The 22,753-nt window shown below is 43.5% G+C and overlaps 2 protein-coding genes across 3 annotated transcripts in view; one reads left to right on the top strand and one right to left on the bottom strand.

Moving 5' to 3' along the window:
• LOC143786678 (small ribosomal subunit protein bS18m-like) overlaps positions 1-7,980 on the bottom strand; it is a 39,877-nt gene extending 31,897 nt beyond the window's left edge. The window contains exons 1-3 of one of the 2 annotated variants that reach the window (XM_077275787.1): positions 7,623-7,980; positions 3,430-3,467; positions 2,148-2,231 (exon numbers count right to left, since the gene is read on the bottom strand). In XM_077275787.1, the coding sequence (XP_077131902.1) occupies positions 2,148-2,231; positions 3,430-3,467; positions 7,623-7,710 (210 nt within the window). In that variant the 5' untranslated portion in view covers positions 7,711-7,980. The remainder of the gene's footprint in view (positions 1-2,147; positions 2,232-3,429; positions 3,468-7,622) is intronic. The other variant, XM_077275788.1, reaches the window with a different exon arrangement.
• Positions 7,981-8,031: 51 nt separating this feature from the next.
• LOC143786626 (helicase POLQ-like) overlaps positions 8,032-22,753 on the top strand; it is a 34,341-nt gene continuing 19,619 nt past the window's right edge. The window contains exons 1-5 of the mRNA XM_077275783.1: positions 8,032-8,151; positions 10,467-10,978; positions 12,672-13,317; positions 15,712-15,890; positions 16,770-16,970. Coding sequence (XP_077131898.1) covers positions 12,828-13,317; positions 15,712-15,890; positions 16,770-16,970 — 870 coding nt within the window. The 5' untranslated portion in view covers positions 8,032-8,151; positions 10,467-10,978; positions 12,672-12,827. The remainder of the gene's footprint in view (positions 8,152-10,466; positions 10,979-12,671; positions 13,318-15,711; positions 15,891-16,769; positions 16,971-22,753) is intronic.

Genomic DNA, 22,753 nt, shown 5'->3' with positions numbered 1-22,753 from the left:
AGTAAAGCAGTGCCCACGTTATAGGGCTCTTTGACCTTTTCCGGGGCATGCGCACTGCAGTACTTTGCTTTGCCATGACCACGGCAGAGAAGTAGGCCAGTGTTTCAGCATGATGACGGGAAAACTATGGATGACCGCACCAAAACAGTGACGCCCATTGACCGGACCGCACCGTAGGCGAGTATTATAAAAGGTATTTTTCTTGTCTTACAGGCTGGATAGGCGACTTATACACAGCATATTAGAATGCTGTATACCAGGAGTGAAATGCACTGGTCTTATCTCATATTACTCACCCTACCCGTGCACTCTGTTCTGCTAATGACCTGAGGTTAGCATCCTCAATATTTAGAACCTCCCACTCCCGTCTACAAGACTTTTTCACGTGCTGCGCCAATTTTTGGTAAGGCACTACCCAGGTGCATACAATTAATCCCAATCCTCACAGTTTTAAGTGTGCCCTAAAAACGCACTTGTTCAGACTGGCCTACCACCTCAACGCATTAACCTAATTATACTGGTGTTGCCCATTCAAAATTTTTACCATAACCAGGTTCCTTGCATCATGTTCTCACATGCTTTATGCATTTAATAGCACTCTGTGTCTGTACTGTTACACACTTAGGCTAATAACCGGTTCATGCAGCATTACATGAACACCCGATTCTTACACTTTGGCTGGTCCGAACAATGAAAGCAATTGTTACCATCCACCTTTTGTGTCTGTCCTTTTCCTCATAGATTGTAAGCTTGTGAGCAGGGCGCAGTGTAGTGAGAAAAAAATTCCAAACGCCAGAATGATGTTTTTTTGGTCACCGTGACACTGCATTAAAATGCAATAACGGGTGATCAAAAGTATTCTGCACCAAAATTACATAATTAAAAACGTCAGCTCAGCACGCAAAAAATAAGCCCTCACCTGACCCCAGATCACGAAAAGTGGTGACACTATGGGTATCGGAAAATTGCCCCATTTTAGCAAACTTTGTAATTTTTTATCACCACTTAGATAAAAATTAACCTAGACATGTTTGGTGTCTATGAACTCGTAATGACCTAGAGAATCATAATGGCTGGTCAGTTATAGCATTAAGTGAACCTAGCAAAAAAAAAACAAAAAACAAACAAGTGTGGGATTGCACTTTTTTGCAATTTCACCGCACTTTGAATTTTTTCCCGTTTTCAACTACACGACATGGTAAAACGAATGATGTTGTTCGAAAGTACAACTTGTCCTGCAAAAAATAAGCCCTCACATGGCCATATTGACGGAAAAATAATAAAAAAATATATGGCTCTGGGAAGGAGGGGAGCGAAAAATGAAAATGCAAAATCGAAAAAAGCTCTGGTCATTAAGGGGTTAAGGATAGTACCCCTAAAGATACCCATATAACTTTTCTGCCAGTTTTCATGTATTATGCCTTTCTGCTTCATTACTTATTACAAGATTCCAGCTCTGCTGTCACAGCCATCACTTCCTCTTCAGAATCCTCTGCTCCCTTCTGACTACATTTCCCCAATACCCCTTGTACTGGGCTGCAAGCCAGCAGTGAGCACACAGTCTATAAACCACCTAAGCTCATCCCCCAGCGCCACACACAGCCTCAGCACGAGCTCCTGTAATGAACACTGAAATAGAAATCATGTGCTAAGCACCAGATCCGCAGCCCTGGTACTAAAGATTATTCCCTTACTCCCTCTCATTGACTTATAGATGGATGAGGAGAAAAATATGAATAGATTCCTAGTATAAGGGGAATACAGCGGGGTTATATATACACATTACACAATGTGTATGCAGTGTGTGTACACACGCACACATACACCCCTTGTTGAATACATATATAAGAAAGATCCTGGTCTGCAGCTACATGCATAAGAGCGGCGTGAGCTCTGCGGAATGAGGCCCCACCCACGAGCATAATTAGCTCCACCCACCCATCAGATTCCAGAGCCAGGAACTCAGAAAGATTTTGAGATGACATTACAGGAAGTCAGCCAGAGATCAGGCACCAGAAGAGCAGCTCAGGTCACAGACGTATTTAACAAAGCAAGATATTTATTGAAATGCTTATCTATGGCAGTTAGTTCACATGAAAGGAACAAGTAAAGTAGAGGCCAACCTTTTTAAGCTTGTAGACACATACCTGGGTATTCTTGTAATCTACTGAGATGCCACACAAGATACACCTCTTTGGAGGCTCTTTAAAAGGATTTTCCATTTTCTGTGGCTGTAATGAATAAAAAGTGACAAACACCAGTTATTTTTTAAATCCAATATGCAAGAAATAACTACTGAAAATTGTGTAGTAAATTAAAGCCAAATATTGCATTTAGATTCCTCTATACAAGCAAAAACATGAAGTCACGCAGGAATCGATCAAACTACCGTAAGTTAAAGTTCTCCCCAAGTTTCCCCCTTGCACTGCCCCCATACAGCAGCTAGGTGCCTCCATCATCCAGCAGATATTTCAGTCACACCTATGGCAAAGACCTCATGCAGATGTCCATTGGAGTACGCCTTAATAAATTTGCCCCACTTTTCCCTTTTTGACAAATTTCTGGCATAAATGATAGGATACCTGTCAGACTGTTTGGCTTTGCCCCTCCACCAAAAAAACCCTGCCCAGTGTTCTTGCTGATTTTCAATAGATGTGAGATAAGTAAAAAAGAAAAATCAAAATAGAGAGCACAAATCCTACTACTAGTAGTAATACAGCAAGTGTGGCATTGTCATAGGAGGCCATCTTTGCCACAAACTAGCCACATTACTACCAATACAGAGGGATAGGGATACAGAAATAGGTAGGATTCCTTTATACTAGAGTTGTCTTTGGGATTAGAAAAGAACTAAAAAAAATATAATGCCACTAGGCGGTGTGTGTGTTGCCATATTGTCTGTGTCAGCCACAAGTCCAGGCTTGAGCCTCTCACCACTGTCTGGATGGTGTCCCCATAGAGAGTAAGGGAAGAAAACACTGCAAAGTCATCTTTGTTTTCTTTTTGTGGCAGCTCTCTTTACAGGAACCAGTCTTGTGCAATTTCCTATACAATAAAACAAATGGTACACGGACACAAGCCTGCCAGATGGGAGGTCTAAAGAACACACTTTTGGTCTCGATCTAGCGAATGGCGAGCCATGGGAACGGCCCTGATGTATACTGTAGGCTCAGTACACAGTCGCCTGAAATAACAGCATCATAAGTACTACAAGCAAAATGCCACGGGGTTGTAAAAATTGCTACAAAATATGTGAATTTCCTGCCTGCTGAGCACATCATTTCTGTCTCACAGGGCTAAGAAAGTAACCAACAATCATGCAGACGGGGGATGAGAGCAACAATTCGGTCTTAGGCTCCGCCATTAGAAAAAAAACAAAAAACACATTAATTAAACTACAATTCCACAGTACAAAAGTTTTATCTTTACCATATCTTCAAGTGCTGCTCGGTTACTGTCTGGGGTTACTAGGAAAAGAAATACATCAATCAATAAATGTCTGGTATTAGCAATGTTCTTAAGTCCAACTGACCGACTGCATCTATATCAGGATAGTTTTTTGTTTTTTGCATTCATTAATTTCATGGTCCATCATATCTTTTCATAGATTGGCGTTCCTGTCTTTGATACACAGTTCCAAAACCTCTCCTTCCCTTCAAATAGCCATTAAAAGTTAAATGATAAAATTATGGTTAATCGTGGCCGCCACTTGAGGAGGCGAATAGATCAAATAATCATAGAATGTTAGAGTTGGATGCAGGATTCACTAAGCCATCTCAGACAAATGTCTGTCCAGTCTTTGTGTGAAGACCTCCATTGAAGGAGAACTCATCACCTCTGGCGGCAGCCTGTTCCACTCATTGATCACCCTCACTGACAAAAAGCTTTTGCTAATATCCAATTTGTATCTTCTCCCTTTCAGTTTATTCCATTGCTTCTCGTGTTTCCATGTGCAAATGAGAATAAGGATGATCCCTCTACACTGTGACAGCCCTTCAGATAATATTTGTAGGCGGCTAATTAGTCTCCTCTTAGCTTTCTTTTTTGCAAGCTAAACATTTAACCGTTCCTCGTTGGATATACAAGTGCTTCTCACAAATTAGAATATCATCAAAAAGTTAATTTATCTCAGTTCTTCAATACAAAAAGTGAAACTCATATATTACATAGAGTCATTACACAGTGATCTATTTCAAGTGTTTATTTCTGTTAATTTTGATGATTACGGATTACAGCCAATGAAAACCCAAAAGTCATTATCTCAGTAAATTACAATACTTTATAACACTAGCTTGGAAAATGATTTTTAAAGCCGAAATGTTGGCCTACTGAAATGTACGTTCAGTAAATGCCCTCAATACTTGGTCGGGGCTCCTTTTGCATCAATTACTGTATCAATGTGGCGTGTGGCATGGAGGCAATCAGCCTATGACACTGCTGAGGTGTTATGGAAGCCCAGGTTGTTTTGATTGCAGCCTTCAGCTCATCTGCATTGTTGGGTCTGGTGTCTCATCTTCCTCTTGACAATACACCATAGATTCTCTATGGGGTAAAGGTCAGGCGAGTTTGCTGGCCAATCAAGCACAGTGATACAGTCGTATTTAAACCAGGTATTGGTACTTTTGGCAGTGTGGACAGGTGCCAAGTCCTGCTGGAGAATGAAATTTCTATCTCCTAAAAGCTTGTCGGCAGACGGAAGCATGAAGTGCGCTAAAATTTCCTGGTAGACGGCTGCGCTGACTTTGGTCTTGAGAAAACACAGTGGACCTACACCAGCAGATAACATGACTCCCCAAACCATCACTGATTGTGGAAACTTCACACTAGACCTCCAGCAGCTTGGATTGTGGCCTCTCCACTCTTCCTCCAGACTCTGGGACCTTGATTTCCAAATGAAATGCAAAAAAACCCACCACGGACCACTGAGTAACAGTCCACTTCTTTTTCTCATTAGCCCAGGTAAGACACTTCTGGCGTTGTCTATTGGTCATGAGTGGCTTGACACAAGGAATGCGACACTTGTAGCCCATGTCATGGATACATCTGTGTGTGGTGGCTCTTTAAGCAATGACTAGCAGCAGTCCACACTTTGTGAAACTCAACTGAAAAACAAATTTTTGAATGGCCTTTTTTTAATAATCCTTTCAAGGCTGCGGTTATCCCGGTTGCTTGCGCACCTTTTTCTACCACACTTTTTCCTTCCACTCAACTTTCCATTAATATGCTTGGATACAGCACTGTGTGAACAGCCAGCTTCTTTAGCAATGACCTTTTGTGGCTTACCCTCCTTGTGGAGTGTGTCAGTGACTGCCTTCTGGACACCTGTCAAGTCAGCAGCCTTCCCCATGATTGTGGAGACTACTGAAACAGACTAAGGAACCTTTTTTAATGGTTAGGAAGCCTTTGCAGATGTTTTTTGTTAGTTTTTCTTATTTACTGAGATGATTTTTGGATTTTCATTGGCTGTCAGCCATAATCATCAACATTAACAGAAATAAACACTTGAAATAGATCACTGTTTGTAATGACTCTATATAATATATGAGTTTCACTTTTTGTATTGAAGAACAGAAATAAATTAAGTTTTTGATGATATTCAAATTTTGTGAGAAGCACCTGTACTCTGCCGTCTGCTCACCATTCTGGTCGCTCTTCTCTGAACTTGCTCCAGTTTTTTAATGTCTTTTTTAAAATGTGGTGCCCAGAAAGGGATACAGTATTCCAGATATGGCCTGAACAAGGAGGAGTAGAGAGGGATAATTACATCATGTGATCTATACTGTAGGCTTATCTTAATACAAGGATGCACAACGCCAGTCCTCAAGGACCACCAACAGTGTATGTTTTCAGGATTTCCTTAAGTGTTGCACAGGTGATAATTTGCACTTTGTTTGTGCAATGCTAAGGAAATCCTGAAAACATGCACTGTTGGTGGTTCTAAAGGCCTATAGTTGGGCATCCCTATTGTAATACATCCTAGAACTGTGTTTGCCTTTTTTGCTGCTGCATCACAGCACAAGTCTTTTTCACACGTGCTGTTGCTTAGTTCTATTCCTCCTATTGTTTAGATTTAATTTTTGTTTTTCTAGCCCAGATGTAGAATCTTGCATTTCTCCCTGACAAATACCATTCTATTAGTTGCTGCCCATTGTTCAAGCTTATCTAGATCCTAGTCTTCTCTAGTGTTAGCTATCCATCCTACCTTCGCATCGTCTTTACATTTGATTAATTTACCTTCAGTTCCTTTACTTAGATCATTGTTCAAATAACAAATGTTATGGCCATGTTTGAACTGAAAATATTTGGGGAAAATATGCAACAATTTCCCATCAGAACTGACATAATGCAGATTTTATAAACCCTGCACCACAAATCAATTTCTCAGAAGAAAAGAACTGTGGTCTGTGGATGAGATTTGTTGACGCCTCATCCATTTCGCTGCTATAGTAATATACTGCTGTGGTTCCCCCCTTTCCTCCCCAGACGTAAAATTTGTGAACATGGATATGTGGACATACCCTAAGGCCTCATTCAGACATCGCTGTATTTTTAATAGTAAGTAAAAACACTTGGACCGTTGTTCATCAGTATTGGTCACTTTTTTGAGTTTCATCAGCGATTTCTATTTTGTATGAAAAAAATAAATACATTGCAAAGCTTCTCCCATAACCTGCAGTGCTAATGATGGATTATACACTCATACAATCCGTGTGCTGTCCACCATCTTTATGGACCCGTAGGGGTCATTTTGACGCATGATGTAAACCAGACAACTCTCAGTTATGTTTTGGAAAACACACAAAAAAACATGGAAACGTGAACAGACCTCTAGATTATAATGGACACATGTTGTCTGAAACATGTAAATAGAATACTGATGGGAAAACAGGAGTCTGAGTGAGGCCTAACAGTCACAGATCAGAAAATCACACATGTGCGATAGAGATCTTCTTGGAGGCCAAGTAATGGGCTACCCCAGACTATTATGGGAGGGAATATTAGTGCCAATCAATTGGGAGGACCCGGTCCAGTGGCCACATCAATGGTAGCCCCGAGAACCAGGGCTGTGGAGTCGGTAAGCCAAACCTCCACCTGCTCAATTACCCTGACTCCGACCCCACAGCACTGGTCACTACTGAGCATGTGCATAAAGTGCAGCACAGATTCATCTCAGCTAAAAGCCCTGAACCTTAGATCAGGAACAGGACAGACATTTCTAGGACATTTCATTCATAACGTTCCAAATTCTTATGAAAACACAGCACGTCCTGCATTAGATATTCGAGGAGTCAGTCCATTTTATACCGCCTCCTACCTCCCGGGAGCCATGGCCCTTTTTATGAGCAGAACTGGCGAGTTGTACGTTACGCCTCAACAATGATGTGACGGGCTGGCTACCCATCAAGGCGCTGTGAGCGCAGGGACGTGGCCCTCAGGTCTCCTCTACCGCAGCCACAGAATATGGCCGTGGCTGATGGACCAGACCCTGCCAGTCACTATTCCACGGGAGTCCATGACTGAAAATCCCCCCCATCATAGCCCTATGTAGACTGTCACTGCCATGTCCCCAGTGCATGCTGGGAGGTGTCCTGCCAGTGCCCCCCCGGTCTGCGGCTCCTTACCTGTGCTGTGCCCGGAGGAGGAGGTGCACAGTGCTGGCAGCCAATGTTGCCTCAGCGCAGCGCCCCGCCATGCCCTGACCACCAGCATCCTACCCCACACTGTATCCTGTGACCTGCAGAAGGAGAGGAAGCAGCTACGCTCCGTGTCCCGCCACCTCACCGGCCCGGCTCACAACACTGCCTCATGCATTACAGTTCCGGATTCTAGAAGTCACAGCCGCACGGGCCAAACATACTGCAGCCGGAGCTACTACGAATACCTGCACCCAGAGAGCGTGATTAACACGGGGAGGGCGAGTGAGCCGCTTATTACACCCGTACTGGGAGTTATGGTACAGTGTGGTGTGTGCCCTAATGAAACATGGCTGCCTGGCCTGCCTTACGTCATCAGTACGCTACGCGCCGCTGACATGGTCACTAGGAGCATGCGCCGTTCTGTAAAGATTCACATAATGTCTGGGGTGAGACTTGGGCGGACACACTTCGGAGAGACACGTTAGTGACCGAGACTTAACCGCAGGGATCTAAGGTGAGAGGTGATGGCTGCCGCAGACAATTACAGTCCAGAAAAATGGACGCTTTTGTTCCCTGTTATCAGCCAGTGAACAGCGTCCCTGTAGCGTCCTTTCTATAGGTGGGCTGTCATAGCTGGAGCTGTTGGCCGAGCTGTCCAACACTTGTGACCTGCCGGCTCCTACGGCGTCTTCTGTAGGACACTTTCTCATGGAAAGCCTCTGAGAGTCAGAACGAAGCCCAAAGTGACTTCCGGCAGGTCCCAGCGGAGGATACCTGATGTAGGGAAGTTCCCAGGTGACATGGAAAGAGCGAAACCCTCTGTATACGCACACTATTCATTGGTAATGGGGCGACAAAAACGCCAGAGGGGACGGCTGGAGATGCAGCATTCTACAGCCAGCCAATCACAGCGCTTGGTCATGAATATATGCAAATGAGCTCATGGGAAAAACAACCGACTTCTCAACGAATTTCTCCTAAATATTCAGCAGGGGCGGTCATTTTCTCAGCAGGGGCGATCATTTTCTCAGCAGGGGCGGTCATTTTCTCAGCAGGTCACTGTTGATTTTTTTTTTTTTTTTAAAGTCTCCATAAGGTAAAAGTCTGTGCCATAACTGGCATATAAATAGAGAGGAGGCATGTGTATATATTGCCGGGCGCATGGGCCTGCGCCTGTAATCCTAGCCACCAAGGGAGGCTGAGTGTTGGATCGCTTGAGTCTAGGGGTTCTGGACTGCCTTGTGCTCATCCGTTCGGGGCCGCTGCACTAGTTCGGTATTTGTGACCCTGGGGGAATCAGAACTAACCAGAGTCCTAAAGTGGGAGGAGGCCGGCCCGGGACGGCCCAAGAGACCCCATGCCGATCGACGTGTGCAGCCGCGCCTGTGATAGCACCTACGGTGTAGAGCTCTACAACGCAGGGCAGCACTGGACAACACAGCGTGACATCCACTTTTCTTTATAGGCTGAACTGGATGGACAAATGTCTTTTTTCGGCCTTACTAACTATGTAACTGTGTGCGGTGGGACCAGGGATCATGGAGTGTCATGGCATCTATGAAGCTGCACCTTGTTAGGTGGAGATGGAGGTGTCATGTCATATATGAACTACACGATGAGAATCTGGAATTGCTTGCCTGAGGAGGTGGTGATGGCGAACTCAGTTGAGGGGTTCAAGAGAGGCCTGGATGTCTTCCTGGAGCAGAACAATATTGTATCATACAGTTATTAGGTTCTGTAGAAGGACGTAGATCTGGGGATTTATTATGATGGAATATAGGCTGAACTGGATGGACAAATGTCTTTTTTCGGCCTTACTAACTATGTAACTGTGTTTTCTGTAGTGTTGGCTATGAATGACTCCTTAATAAGGTTGCCGGCTTATGGCTGTCATGATTATGTGACCTTATAATGAAGGATGTGGCAATTACCGCTGGATCCAGCATGGTATAGATAGGATTTAACTTCTTTTTTTTTTTTTCCTTTTTTAATAAGGTTACAATAATGATATAGTGCTGTACCTCCTTTATACATTTCCGTTGCCAGTTCATACCTGGCAGAACAAGGTGCTTCAGCCAGATCCGTCTCTTGGAGTGAAGCTGGTTGCAGTTGAAACTGGTGATATTAGGGTATGTGTCCACGTTCAGGATTTGGTCAGGATTTTATGCAGGTAAAATCCTGACCAAATCTGCACCTGAGGTCATTGGCAGGTCACCTGCGGTGTTCTTGCGTGTTTTGCTCATTGTAAGGACATGCTGCGTTCTTAAAAGACGCGCCGCATGTCCATTTTCGCGGGTCTGCCGCATGCATCTTTTAATGCATAGTGGAGACGGGATTTCATGAAATCCCCTCCACTATGCTGTAACATCTGGACGCTGCGTGTTTGACCCTGCGGCTCAACACAGCGTCAAACACGCAGCGTTTCCTGAACGTGGAAACATACCCTTAGGGCTGTTGTGCAGGGACAAACTGTTAAGGGGTACAGCAGAGCTACAGTTCCTTAATTCTCTACCTCATTAGGGGTCTCAGAGGTCAGATCCTCAATGATCATAAAGTGATGGCGTGTCCTTGTGCTATGACATCACTTTATAAGCTAGAGATATCCTTTATTGTGCCCGTATGTTGATAATCTAAAGTATAAGTAAGAATTAGGTAGTGAATAGCCGTTATTGTAGACTTTGGAATCCAAGTAGACCCTGCTGGAAGGCAACGGAAAATGTAATAGATGCCTCAAAAGAAAGCTGAGTAACAACCCTGGTTCCCTGAGTTTGTCTAACACTCCAATAGGTTTTTGTTCAGCTAATCACTGTCTTATTTTTCATTCTTTAGACATCTGCATTACCAAATCTGGGATAAACGAGCAAGTCTGCAGAATATTTCAAAACACAATAAAGTGTTCTATTCCCCTAGATTTATCTTCAGCCAAAAACCAAGAAACAGTGACTATAAACGTTTGATTTCTGTCAAATAACAATTCGTGATTCTTTGGATTCCATCATTGGAGAATTTAAGAAAATAGAATAAACACATGACATTTAAATAACTGCAGGAAATTTCAAGATTGGATCTCATGTCTTTACTTGGGGACTTCAGTGAGTATTTGGGCAGACCTAATATCCAGCTCCTAGCATGGGCTACTTCACATTATGAGGATGGAAACTGGTGTCCTCAATGTCCAGAGACGACCACCGGTAAGGAAAAGAAATCTTTCTACGGGACACAGTGTTTACACACCGGTTAAGAAGAAGGCAAGCGGAAGTGAGGGAAAGAACATAACATCCGAATCCCATAACATGACAGATTGTTCTGCAGAGGTGAATACAATGTGTTCAGGCCAACAGGTAAGATATGGATGCGGGACAGAACAATAATTCCATTTATTCATTGTCAATAAGAACCTATCCACTGAGAAATAGTAAATTCTTGACTAGCTGCAAGTAGGTAGTAAAGAAACACATGTTTTCTTCAAGATTCTTTGAACATTCCTGTAAGCAGAAGTTATGGAACATGACACACCTTAGCATTTCTGCTCACACTATTAAAGCATTAATGTACTTTACTTGTTGTATGCTAGGCTTTACCAATCCCAACTCCCATTTATTTAAATGTAACTTTGTGCGGATTGTTGTCAGATTTCCAGCAGCAGTGTGGAAGGATTCATAGTGGTGTAGAGTCCTGGAAATGAGTGGCGTTCAGATCACTTACTTTCTAAAATGATCTTCCCATAGGTTATGGATGCTTAACAGAAGAACATCAGGACTTTACTATCTGCTGGAAATATAAAGGCATGTGCACAGAAGGTCTTTGAACGTCTTGAAGAAGCTCTAAAGAAATGTTAGAAAGCATTAATGTATGCCCAGCAAGCTGAGGAAGACTTTCTGTGCATATGGTCAAGCTTTTGAGCTACTTCTAACTGCTTCATGTTTCCAAAGATGAGAAATAGTTAAAAGAAGTGACCTGACCATTCTTCAGGCAGCTTTTGCTTAGAAGCCACTCGCTAATTCATCCATAGAAGTAAAATATAAAACTCAGCCGGCTATAAAATTACTGCAAAGACACAAAAAAATACGCTTGAGACATAACACGGCCAATGTTTTTCTGAAGCGTTTTCTGCTTCTAAAAGATGCAACCAACTACGGACTTACATTCAAGGTAGCTGATAGAAGAGAACCATATGTGGGTTAAACAATGCATAAAGCTTTATTGAGTGAGTTCATTTTAAAATGCAGAAAAAGGCACAAAAGCAATTTACAACAAAGTGTCCAGCAGGGAGGGGGGGTCTGATCCTAACACACTATACTCCTAAAAGTAATTTGTATGTATATTTATAGATTTACATAAAAGGACAATATATATAGCAAAGGTAACTAGGGAAGAATATGTATCACCAACAATTATTTTATATCCTGTTGATACGAAGTGATACAACTACAATCAAATTATAAATAAGATACTCCTGTAACCTTAATGCAAGATCAAATCAAATAAAAAAAGTGGTCATACTAAGGCGTGCCAGTATTGATGGAGGATATTATAAATATATGTATTAATCACAGCCTTAGTATAAATTCAGTTGGTTCCTAATGATGTATCATAGGACCAATGTGGGTTTAATGTATCCCATATTGCTAAATATACATATCCTGCAGCATTAATAGGTAAGCTGTAAATACATATAAAGAAAGTATGGCACTATACCTTAGTAAGAACGTCCACACACAACAGAGTATACTGCTAGGATAAGTCAAGTCTTCTACCCCCAATGTCCCCAGAAGAAGCTCCGGGCAAAACGCGCGTCGGGGTGAAGGGGGAAAGACTTGACTTATCCTAGCACCATACTCTGTTGTGTCACTAGAAGATACAATCAACTTGGGCTTTTTGTGACTACTATGATCACATGATAGTCGGGGAAAAGTCGTAACTATTCTGCACAATCTATACAACTTTGTGTTTTCAGAGACTCTACATCTGTCACCTTTAAGCTCTTTAACATGCTTTATATATGTGATTCTTAGCAGTCTTTCTTTTCTTTAGGACTGTGGCAGCGATGACGACCTGTTTGGAGAATATGACAGCTTTGCCGAGGACCCATCTTTGCTAGCACAAATGGATTGCTTAGAAGAAAAGTGTAACCAGGAGGCTGCAAGCACTTTACCTCTTAGGTCAGGTCTCTGAGTATCTAACCAGTATATGACACCCCTCAACCCCTCTAAATCCACTGTTCAAGATAAAGAGTTACTAAATCATCTGAAGAGAAATGTATTGCTTACGGAGGGAAATCCAGACTCCTGGGACTTATCTGATGATCTTCCTTGTTCGCAGCTCCTCTGTTATGAAGATGCAAATCCAAAATCTGTCACTGAACAAAATCTTAATGAGCGCAGCTCTGACAAAGCAAATCCTGTGTACACATCCATTGCTTCTTATATAAATGCAAAAGATGGAAAAACGAAAAGTCTGCGGGACAGTCTGAAGAACACATTGGCTGGAAATGCTAAAGCACATACCCCTCATATCTCCAGGACCAGGCAAATAAAAGAAACCATCATTATGGAGGAACTTGATGTTGCCCAAAAGACACTGGAGATGTCGTCTGAAATCGACTTGGGACCGTTCTACGGTTTACCCAGCAAAGTCGCTGAACTTATTGAACACTATAGAGGCATTAAAAAACTTTATGGTAATTAAATACCTCGGTTTCGATGTCGCCACTAAACCAGAGCTGGAGCTAGATTTTCCTTCAACTAGGGCAAAAGTTAAATTGCCCTGTATCTAAATACCCAGATTAAGGCAAATTGGCTTGTTTGCACCCCCACCAGGTACCTGTGGCACATGCCCTGGTTGCCCACCCCTACCAACGCCCCTGTAAAAACGACTGAATTCTATGACAAGTAAAATGTATGTTAGGGACTCCTAGCTTTGCTACTTTGATAAAAATCCTGAGAAATGTTTCCTCTGCTGTAAGCCTATCACTCCACATCCTGCATCGGTTAAAGGGATGAGTTAATCATTCTACTATTGTTGCCTAGCCTAAGCATTTTATTGTGGCTGATATGGCGACCGTTTTGCAATGGTTGCACCGCTTTTATCTTATCAAGCATGTATGGGCCCCACCGTGCCCCCTGCTTATTGTGCTATCTCACAGAGTTACTGGATTTTTTGTACATAACAAATTTTATTAGATAATTAAAATACATGATTGCACAATACATTATTTAAAAAAATATATGAATGAAATTAAGCATATATCTGTGTGAGGGGAACGGAGTGTGCAGAATGAAAGATCATGAGTAGAGGATGTATTACAAATATGTACTTGAAAAATTCAAAAATGTTATGTACACCTTTTGGCTGGATCACGAATTTAATAACATGTAATTCAATAAAAAAAGGAAATACAGTTCATTATAAATAAAGTGTAATATATAGTTGATGGTAACAAATAGAACTATGAGAGAACATAAAACACAACTAGTGATGAGCGAGTATACTCGGTGATCTCCGAGTATTTGCTATTGCTCGGAGATACAGTTTTCGTCGCCTCAGCTGCATGATTTACGGCTGCTGGACAGGCTGAATACATGTGGGAATTCCCTAACAAACAGGCATTCCTCACATGTATTCAGCGTATCTGGAAGCCGTGAATCATGCAACTGAGGAGATGGAAACTATATCTCCGAGCTATAACAAATACTCGGAGGTCACCCGAGCAACGAGTATACTCGCTCATCACTAGTGTTGAGCATTCCGATACTGCAAGTATCGGGTATCGGCCGATACTTGCTGTATCGGAATTCCGATACCGAGATCCGATATTTTTGTGGTATCGGGTATCGGTATCGAAACAACATTAATGTAAAAATGTGTAAAAGAAAGAATTAAAATAAAAAATATCGCTATACTCACCTCTCCGACGCAGCCTGGACCTCAGCGAAGGAACCGGCAGCGTTGTTTGTTTAAAATTCGCGCTTTTACTTGGTTACGTGAAGTCCCGGCTTGTGATTGGTCAGGGCGGCCATGTTGCCGGGACGCGGACCAATCACAGCAAGCCGTGACGTCACAGGAGGCTGGACTTGCGCGCTTTTTAAAAAGCGCGCGTGTCCAGCCTCCAGTGACGTCCCGGCTTATGATTGGTCCGCGTCCCGGCAACATGGCGCCGTGACCAATCACAGCAAGCCGTGACGAAATTACGTCACGGCTTGCTGTGATTGGTCCGCGTCCCGGCAACATGGCCGCCCTGACCAATCACAAGCCGGGACTTCACGTAACCAAGTAAAAGCGCGAATTTTAAACAAACAACGCTGCCGGTTCCTTCGCTGAGGTCCCGGCTGCGTCGGAGAGGTGAGTATAGCGATATTTTTTATTTTAATTCTTTCTTTTACACATTTATATGGTTCCCAGGGCCTGAAGGAGAGTTTCCTCTCCTTCAGACCCTGGGAACCATCAGGGATACCGTCCGATACATGAGTCCCATTGACTTGTATTGGTATCGGGTATCGGTATCGGATTGGATCCGATACTTTGCCGGTATCGGCCGATACTTTCCGATACCGATACTTTCAAGTATCGGACGGTATCGCTCAACACTACTCATCACTAAACACAACCAAAACCTAATATAGGGCCAAAAACCCTGGAAAAAGCACACCACAGTTCCCCTCACACCACTCTAACGTGTGGTTCGCTGTCGCTTCTTCAGGGAGTCTTTCTATTAGATTTTCGTTGTATTTTATGTACATACTTGTAAAGCATCCTCTATTAATTATCTTCCATTCTGCACACTCCATTTCCCTCACTCAGATATATGCTTAATTTTATTCATATATTTTTATATTCCGTTTCTAATCGTGTTGTGCAATCATGTATTATGTTTTTCTGTTATAAATTATCTAATACAGTTTGCTATATACATTTTCCTTGAATACAACTTCTTTTTGGGCATTATATATATGTGTTTAGTATTCAGGTTTTTTTAATATATTATCCCTTATTTTTGGTATTGCTTTTCTGTATAGGTTTTTTTTTTACTGGGTTTTCTACCTGCAGTAAAACATTTCTTTTTTTTTTTCTTCAGACTGGCAGCATACATGCCTAACTTTGGAATCCCTACGACAGCGGAAAAACTTGATTTACTCCTTACCAACAAGTGGCGGTAAAACTCTTGTTGCAGAAATTGTAATACTTCAAGAACTTCTGTGCAGAAAAAGGGACGTGCTGATGATCTTGCCTTACGTTGCTATTGTACAGGAGAAGGTCTGTTTTGTATAATTTTTAGCTGCTCTGTAAATCCCACAAGTCACATTTATATTAATCAGTGTAAGATTTCTGTATTACTGTATCAGTAAAGGAGTGCTAGACTGCCCCTTTTAGTTCTCCATTGAACTTGGTGTATTCTTCATCTGCTGCTGCAGTGTATTAATATAATGGCATTTACTTAGCTCTAGCAGCTTGTCATGTATCTTTGTAAGTGATCCTCGTAAGGCCACATTCACACGTTCAGTATTTGTAAGCCAAAACCAGGAGTGGAACAATCAGAGGAAAAGAATAATAGAGACACGTCACCACTTCTGTATTTATCACCCACTCCTGGTTTTGGCTTACAAATACTGATGTAAAATACTGACCAAATACTGATAGTGTGACGGCAGCCTATATCTTAAAACTGTTGCTTTAGCCTGGACTATACTTCTACCCAAAGTGTGATACAACTTGTTGCTGTTCCCAGGATATGGGACGATGTATAATAACACAATTCTACGAAAAATCTGGTTTTCAATGTTTGGATAGAGTTTAAAGGGGTATTCCCAACTTGTGTATTTATGGAATATCCTCAGGATATGCTGCAGATGTAGATCCCACCAATGGGCCCTTCTTTCATCTTTAGAACAAGGCATCGTCAATGATTCGGTCAGTGGAGAGTCAATAGGAATTCACATACAAAGCAACATAGGAGTTCCCACAGCTTCATGGCGCATCAATGCTCTGTTAATAGGGTCAATATCAACATGTAGCATCCAATTATGGCATATCCTGTAGATACTGCATACAAATGAGATGGAAATACCCATTTAATCGTAAGTAGGCTGGTGCTTTACCGACATATACTGCATAGTATTGCATTTGCTTCCCAAGGTTCGTGGCTTGTCCAGTTTTGGAGTAGACCTGGAGTTTTTGATAGAGGAGTATGCTGGCAGCAAAGGAAGATTTCCGCCAATAAAAAGGAGAACCAAAAAGTCCTTGTACATTGCAACAATTGAAAAAGGTCACAGTCTTGTCAACTCGTTGATTGAAACTGAGCGAATCAGTGACTTGGGTCTGGTCGTCGTTGATGAGGTAAGTCCCCTTTTTGTACCGATGTAGTGGGCTACCCTAAGCATTGTGCCGAGGACGCACTCTGCAGCTGACATTCTGCATACACAGTATACTGACTCTTCCACTGCTTAATAGGGTCATCCTTTCAGTTTAAGGATTATTAGGAAAATAACAAATCTCCATAGCTAAACCAAAAACATCCAGTTTTTCTCTGTCGCCCATGACGGCACCACGGAGAGAGGGGATCCGCCCACCAAGGACAGGAAACCTACAGATAAAAAGGCGGTACCTCTCTCCTGCATCAGTTGGTTTCCTGTCCTTGATGGGAGACCTACAGACTTACCAGAAGGAAGATCGTCGTGGGATTCCGGGGCCAATCAGTCCGATTCAGGCAGCTGGGGTCCCTCTGCCTCGGCTGGTGTGGTCACCCGAAGCGCCACCGCTGGGGCTAGTGAGCCTTTAGGGTGTGCGGGGGAGGTGACATGGAGTTCGCGGTCACCTCCCTAGGTAAGATGCCGCAGCGGCAACATCCAGGGGGGTCCCTCTGTGGTTGCGGGAGGAGCGGCGCGGCTCTCCCTTTGGAAGCGTCAGCCTGCACACTGCATAGCCAACCGGCGTGCAGGGACCGCGCGTTGGGGCAGGCTGCAGGCTGCAAAGAGACCGGGAGCTCCGGTAGGCAGCGGGTCATGTGTGGCACCATCTTGAAGCAGGCCGCACCACAAACCGCAGCACTAGCCACAAAAAAAAAAAAAAAAAAAAAAGATGCCGCAGCAGCGATAAACATACAGGGGGGTCCCTCTGTGGTTACTGGGAGAGTGGCGCTCTCCCCCCTGAAGCGTAAGCCTGCAATCTGCAAAAGCCGGGGCCCCAGTGTGCAGGGGAGAAAAAAGAAAAAAAAAAGCTGCATGCTGCCTCTTCCAGAATCTTCTCCAGGGAAATACCGGAGCTGAGCCTACTTCAGTTGCCAGGCCTGGACCTCGTGGGAGAGAGAATAATTGCAGCACTCCTGATGGGACGCCGCTTCCCCTCATTTTGGGCTCTTGGCGTCACCAGCTCCCCCTGTTTTTTAGCAGGTATGGAGCCAGCACAGGTAAGTGCATGGTGGAATGTTCTGTTGATAGCTCATGCCTTTGTACAAAGCTGTGCTAGAGCTTCATACGTGAGGTATGTTTTCACATATACACAGCCAGACCTTGGACCTCTAGGCTATAATAAGGCCATATGTCCAGGCTACATCTCATGATTTGGCTTAAGTTAGTTGCATGTCTTGTCTGCGCAGAGCCTTATGATTAGACTTCAAAGTGACCTTTGGATGCATGGATTTCACTTTTTTTTGGATCTGATAAACAGGTGTCTCACTTTTCTTTGCAACTTAACTACTCTATGCCTTGGGAGCACATATAGTGTGCCTCCATGAAGACTGCCCTTCAGCTGCGACTCATTAGTTAGCTCCTTCGGGTGGGGTCAGTCTGACAAATGAGATATACTATTCAAAGTGGAGGCTTATCCGTATCTCTGAGAGATTGCTCTTTTGCTTGTAACTATGGGCCGGTTTTCAAGCATGACTGTAGCTCTATGCTTTATTATTGTGTGTGGCTGAACATCATATGGCACTTTTATGCATTATATTGAGTGCAACACGTTGCATCATGGTTCCTCTATGCATCGTATTGAGTGCCTCTGTGTGTCATATTGCATCTTAGAGCTTCTATGCATCTTACCGAGTGCCCCTGTGTGTCATGGTACCTCTTTGCATTATATTGTGTGTCTGTGTATCATATTGCTTCTAGGCATTATGTGGCATGTCTCTGTGTATCATATTGCATCATAGTGCTTTATGCATTATATTGCATGCCTCTATGTATCATGTTGCATCATAGTGCTTTATGCATTATATTGCATGCCTCTATGTATCATGTTGCATCATAGTACCTCTAGGCATCGTATTGAGTGCCTCTGCGCGTTGTATTGCATCATGGTGCCTCTATGCATCATACTGAGTGCCTCTGGGTGTCATATTGAATCGTAGTGCATCTATGCATCATACTGAGTGCCTCTGTGATTCATATTGCATTATTGTGCCTCTACGTATCATATTGAGAGCCTCTGTGCATCATGTTGCATCATAGTGCCTTTATGCATCATATTGAGTGCATCTGTGCTGCATGTTGCATCAGTGCCTCCATGCATCATATTGAGTGCCGCTGTGCAGCATGTTGCATTATAGTGCCTTTATGCATCATATTGAGTACCTCTGCTTCATATAGCATCTTAGTGCCTCTATGCATCATATTGAGTGCCTCTGTGTATCATATTGCATCATAGTGCCTCCGTGCTTCACGTTGTATTATAGTGTTTCATATTGCCTCTGTGCATCATAATAGATAATAATAATGATGCTCTTTGTTTTTGTATGGCACTGGCATGTTTCGCAGCGCCTTGCAGTTTGCAGACATTGTTGGCGCTGTCCCCGGTGGGGCTCACGATCTGGATTCCCTGTCGGGTGTGTCTTTGGAATGTGGGAGGAGGCCGGAGGGCCCGGAGGCCCACACAGACACGGAGAGAACATGCAGGCTCTTTGCGGATGTTGTCCTTGGTGGGGTTTGAGCCCGGGACTCAGGCGCTGTAGGGCTGCTGTACTGACCACTGCGCTACCGTGCTGCCCAGTATAGTTCACAGTGCCTCGGTGCATCATGTTGCATCGTATTGCATCATGTCGCATCTTAGTGCTTCATATTGCCTTTATGCATTGTATAGCATCATATTGCATCGTGGTGCTTCATTGTGCTTTTTTGCTTCACATTGCATCAATACGTGTGCTTACGGGCATCTTTTTGCTTCAGTGCCCCTGTGCCTCAGGAGGTAACATTAGTATCATAGTACCTCTGTGCTTCCTAGTTCTTCGGGCTTGTTGTTTTCTTTTTTGGCTCTGGGTTAGACCTTCTGATTTAGGTTATGCAGCCACGCACAAGGTATATCGTGGGTCTACCATTTCACATTTTTGTCTTGGGCCCCAATTCTGATTTATAGAGTCCTAGTGGTTTTGTACTCAGTTCCAACTTCTGTTGATTCATTCTTTACAACAAGGCTTAGCTGAGCAAGCAGCTTTGCTTGAATTGGCTGAGTAAATTAGCAGTTCTTCCGTATGGAACAGTTTTTCTCAACCTATAAAGGGACATACTACTGTCCTGGGAGCAGAAAATACCAAGAGGTGGAAGGAAAAAATCCTTACCAATTCCACATGTGACATTCAGGCTGGTTTCCTTGATTAACATCCAGTAGACAGATTCTCGTCTATTGTACTATGGTTACCAGGGACGGCATGTCTGCCTTTGGCACCTTGTGGCGAATCAGCACCTCTCTGGTGGGAAGAATCCTGTTTTTCTCTAGCCATAGAATATGGCTACTCCCTCCATGGCTGATAACACTGACAAGCTTGCCTTTTAGGATATGTATATGTGTGTAATGTCAGTAAAATAGGAGTGATGATCCACGTTTCCCTTTCAGCGTTTCTAATGAGAGGCCAACTCTGGTAATGTTAGGAAATATTACCTGCCGGATTGTGTATTCCTTGGTTGCAATAATATCCAACCGTTGTTTGGGGTTTAGACACCTAAGGATTCGGAATAGACGTGATCTCCTGGATGAGTAATGTGTGTACATCCTAATGCTCTGCCATTATCCATGTACTAACTGTTATTGGTTTGATCTTCCCGCAGTCCAGGACCGGAGGCTTGTGGCACGCGCGGGGTGAGAGCGCGCCCTTATGACGCAAGCAGACGCCGCGGTGCATGACTGGGTAATCCAGTCTGAACAGGCACATGTTGCTTCTCCAAGTCCCCTCCTCGTAGAAATATAGAGCAGGTGGTCGGGGGCCAGTACTCTGAGCCCTAATATGTGGCAATGGTCAAGAGGCTGGTCACCCAGACTTCTCTGGTGCATCTCCTCAGAATATTAGCCATAATATTGATTGTGAATGTTTCCAGGAGTGGAGAAGACCATATAGGAACCACCAAACTGCTGCTGGGGGGGGGGGGAAACCTGGAAACCTGGAGGAACTTTCTTTCAGGTTCCAAGTTAGAAGAGGGAGTTTCCAATAACAGCTGTCTTAGAGTTTCTGCAAGGAATTGGAACAGGGGCTAGCCACAAATCCTTTAAAAGTTCAAGTCTTGGCTTTAAGGGCCCTGTAAAATTACGACCCGGCTGGGTATCGGGGATATCCAGGTTCATCAAAGCATTGGCCAGGTCTAGACCCATCCCCTCTCGGTTTACTCCTCCTGGGAATTTAAACTTGGATCTTATATCCCTATCCAAACCTCCTTTTGAACCCCGGTCAGAGGCTTCTCTGGGAATCTGTCCCTTAAAACATCACTTTATGATTCGGTGGGTTCCCAGGTTCATCAGGGCAGCAGGTAGTTCAAGGCCACTTCCAGTAAAAGTTCCCTTCAATGGGATTTATTTTTGGTCCTTAAAACCCTGTCTAAACCGCCCTTCAAACCCTTAGAGGATATCCCATTAAAACTCCTATCCCTCAAAACATCCCTGCTCATCGCCCTCTCATCTGCTCGTAGAATAAGCGACATACAGGCACTATCTGCTAACCCTCCTCATACACGGTTTTTAGGGGATAGTGTTACTCTCAAAATAGATCCAGCATACCTCCCGAAGGTGGCATCCCGGTTCCACAGAACTCAAGAGATATCTCTCCCCTCCTTTTGTCTTAACCCTAAAAATAGGGAGGAGGAATCATTGCATACACTAGATGTCAGGAGATGCTTCATGTAGTACTTAGAAGCCACCAGAGAGAGTAGGGAGGATGCCTCTCTTTTTGTGTGCTTTCAGGATCCCTGGAAGGGGAAAAAAGCCTCCAAAGCTACTCTGGCGAGATGGATCACAGATGCTATCAGCCTATCATACTCATCAAGTGGAATGTCTATTTCCGGGGAGGTCAAGGCTCACTCAACGAGAGCAGTGGCACCTTCTTGGGCGAGAAGGCCGGAGCTTCGATTGACCAGATATGTAGAGCTGCTACTTGGTCATCACCTTCCACATTCTATAGGCACTATAGATTGGACCTTATCTCCTCTTCGGACCTTACTTTCGGTAAAGGGCTCTGGAAGCGGTGGTCCCTCCCTGAATGTACAAATCTCTGCAATTCCCTCCGTGGTGCCGTCATGGGCGACAGAGAAAAATATAGTTCTTACCGATAACGGTATTTCTCTGAGCCCATGACGGCACCCGTACATTCCCTCCCTTCACTCATGGGTGTGCACGTTAATATAGTGCCATAGTTTATTTTATGATAGGTCACGCGGTATCTCAATTAAGTTAAGTAATATTGAAACTAATAAGCTGTTCCATAGTCTCCCATCGTTCTCTAGTAAACAACTGATGCAGGAGAGAGGTACCGCCTTTTTATCTGTAGGTTTCCTGTCCTTGGTGGGCGGATCCCCTCTCTCCGTGGTGCCGTCATGGGCTCAGAGAAATACCGTTATCGGTAAGAACTATATTTTTTGCCCAAAGAAGGATATGCATCCCAGTGTGTTCACCTATGGATGTGAGAGAGTGCTCCTCATTTGTTCGTTAGTTCGTTCATTTATTCATAATTTGCATAGAATGGACTTCGGCATGGATTAAAGTGAATCTGTCAGTATGTCCTTAGGCGTCTATATGGGCAGGTAGGTCTTAATAAGCTGAATAAAATGACACCTTGACATCTGCGACCTGATGGATATTCCAGAGAAATCCTTGTTTTTCTTATAATGTGTAAATGAGCTATTCAGAACTTTGAGCCGGACATACTG

Source organism: Ranitomeya variabilis, chromosome 1, assembly GCF_051348905.1.
Source record: "Ranitomeya variabilis isolate aRanVar5 chromosome 1, aRanVar5.hap1, whole genome shotgun sequence".
Lineage (NCBI taxonomy): Eukaryota > Metazoa > Chordata > Amphibia > Anura > Dendrobatidae > Ranitomeya > Ranitomeya variabilis.
Note: the sequence above shows the minus strand (reverse complement) of the source record. Positions and strands in the feature narration are given on the sequence as shown.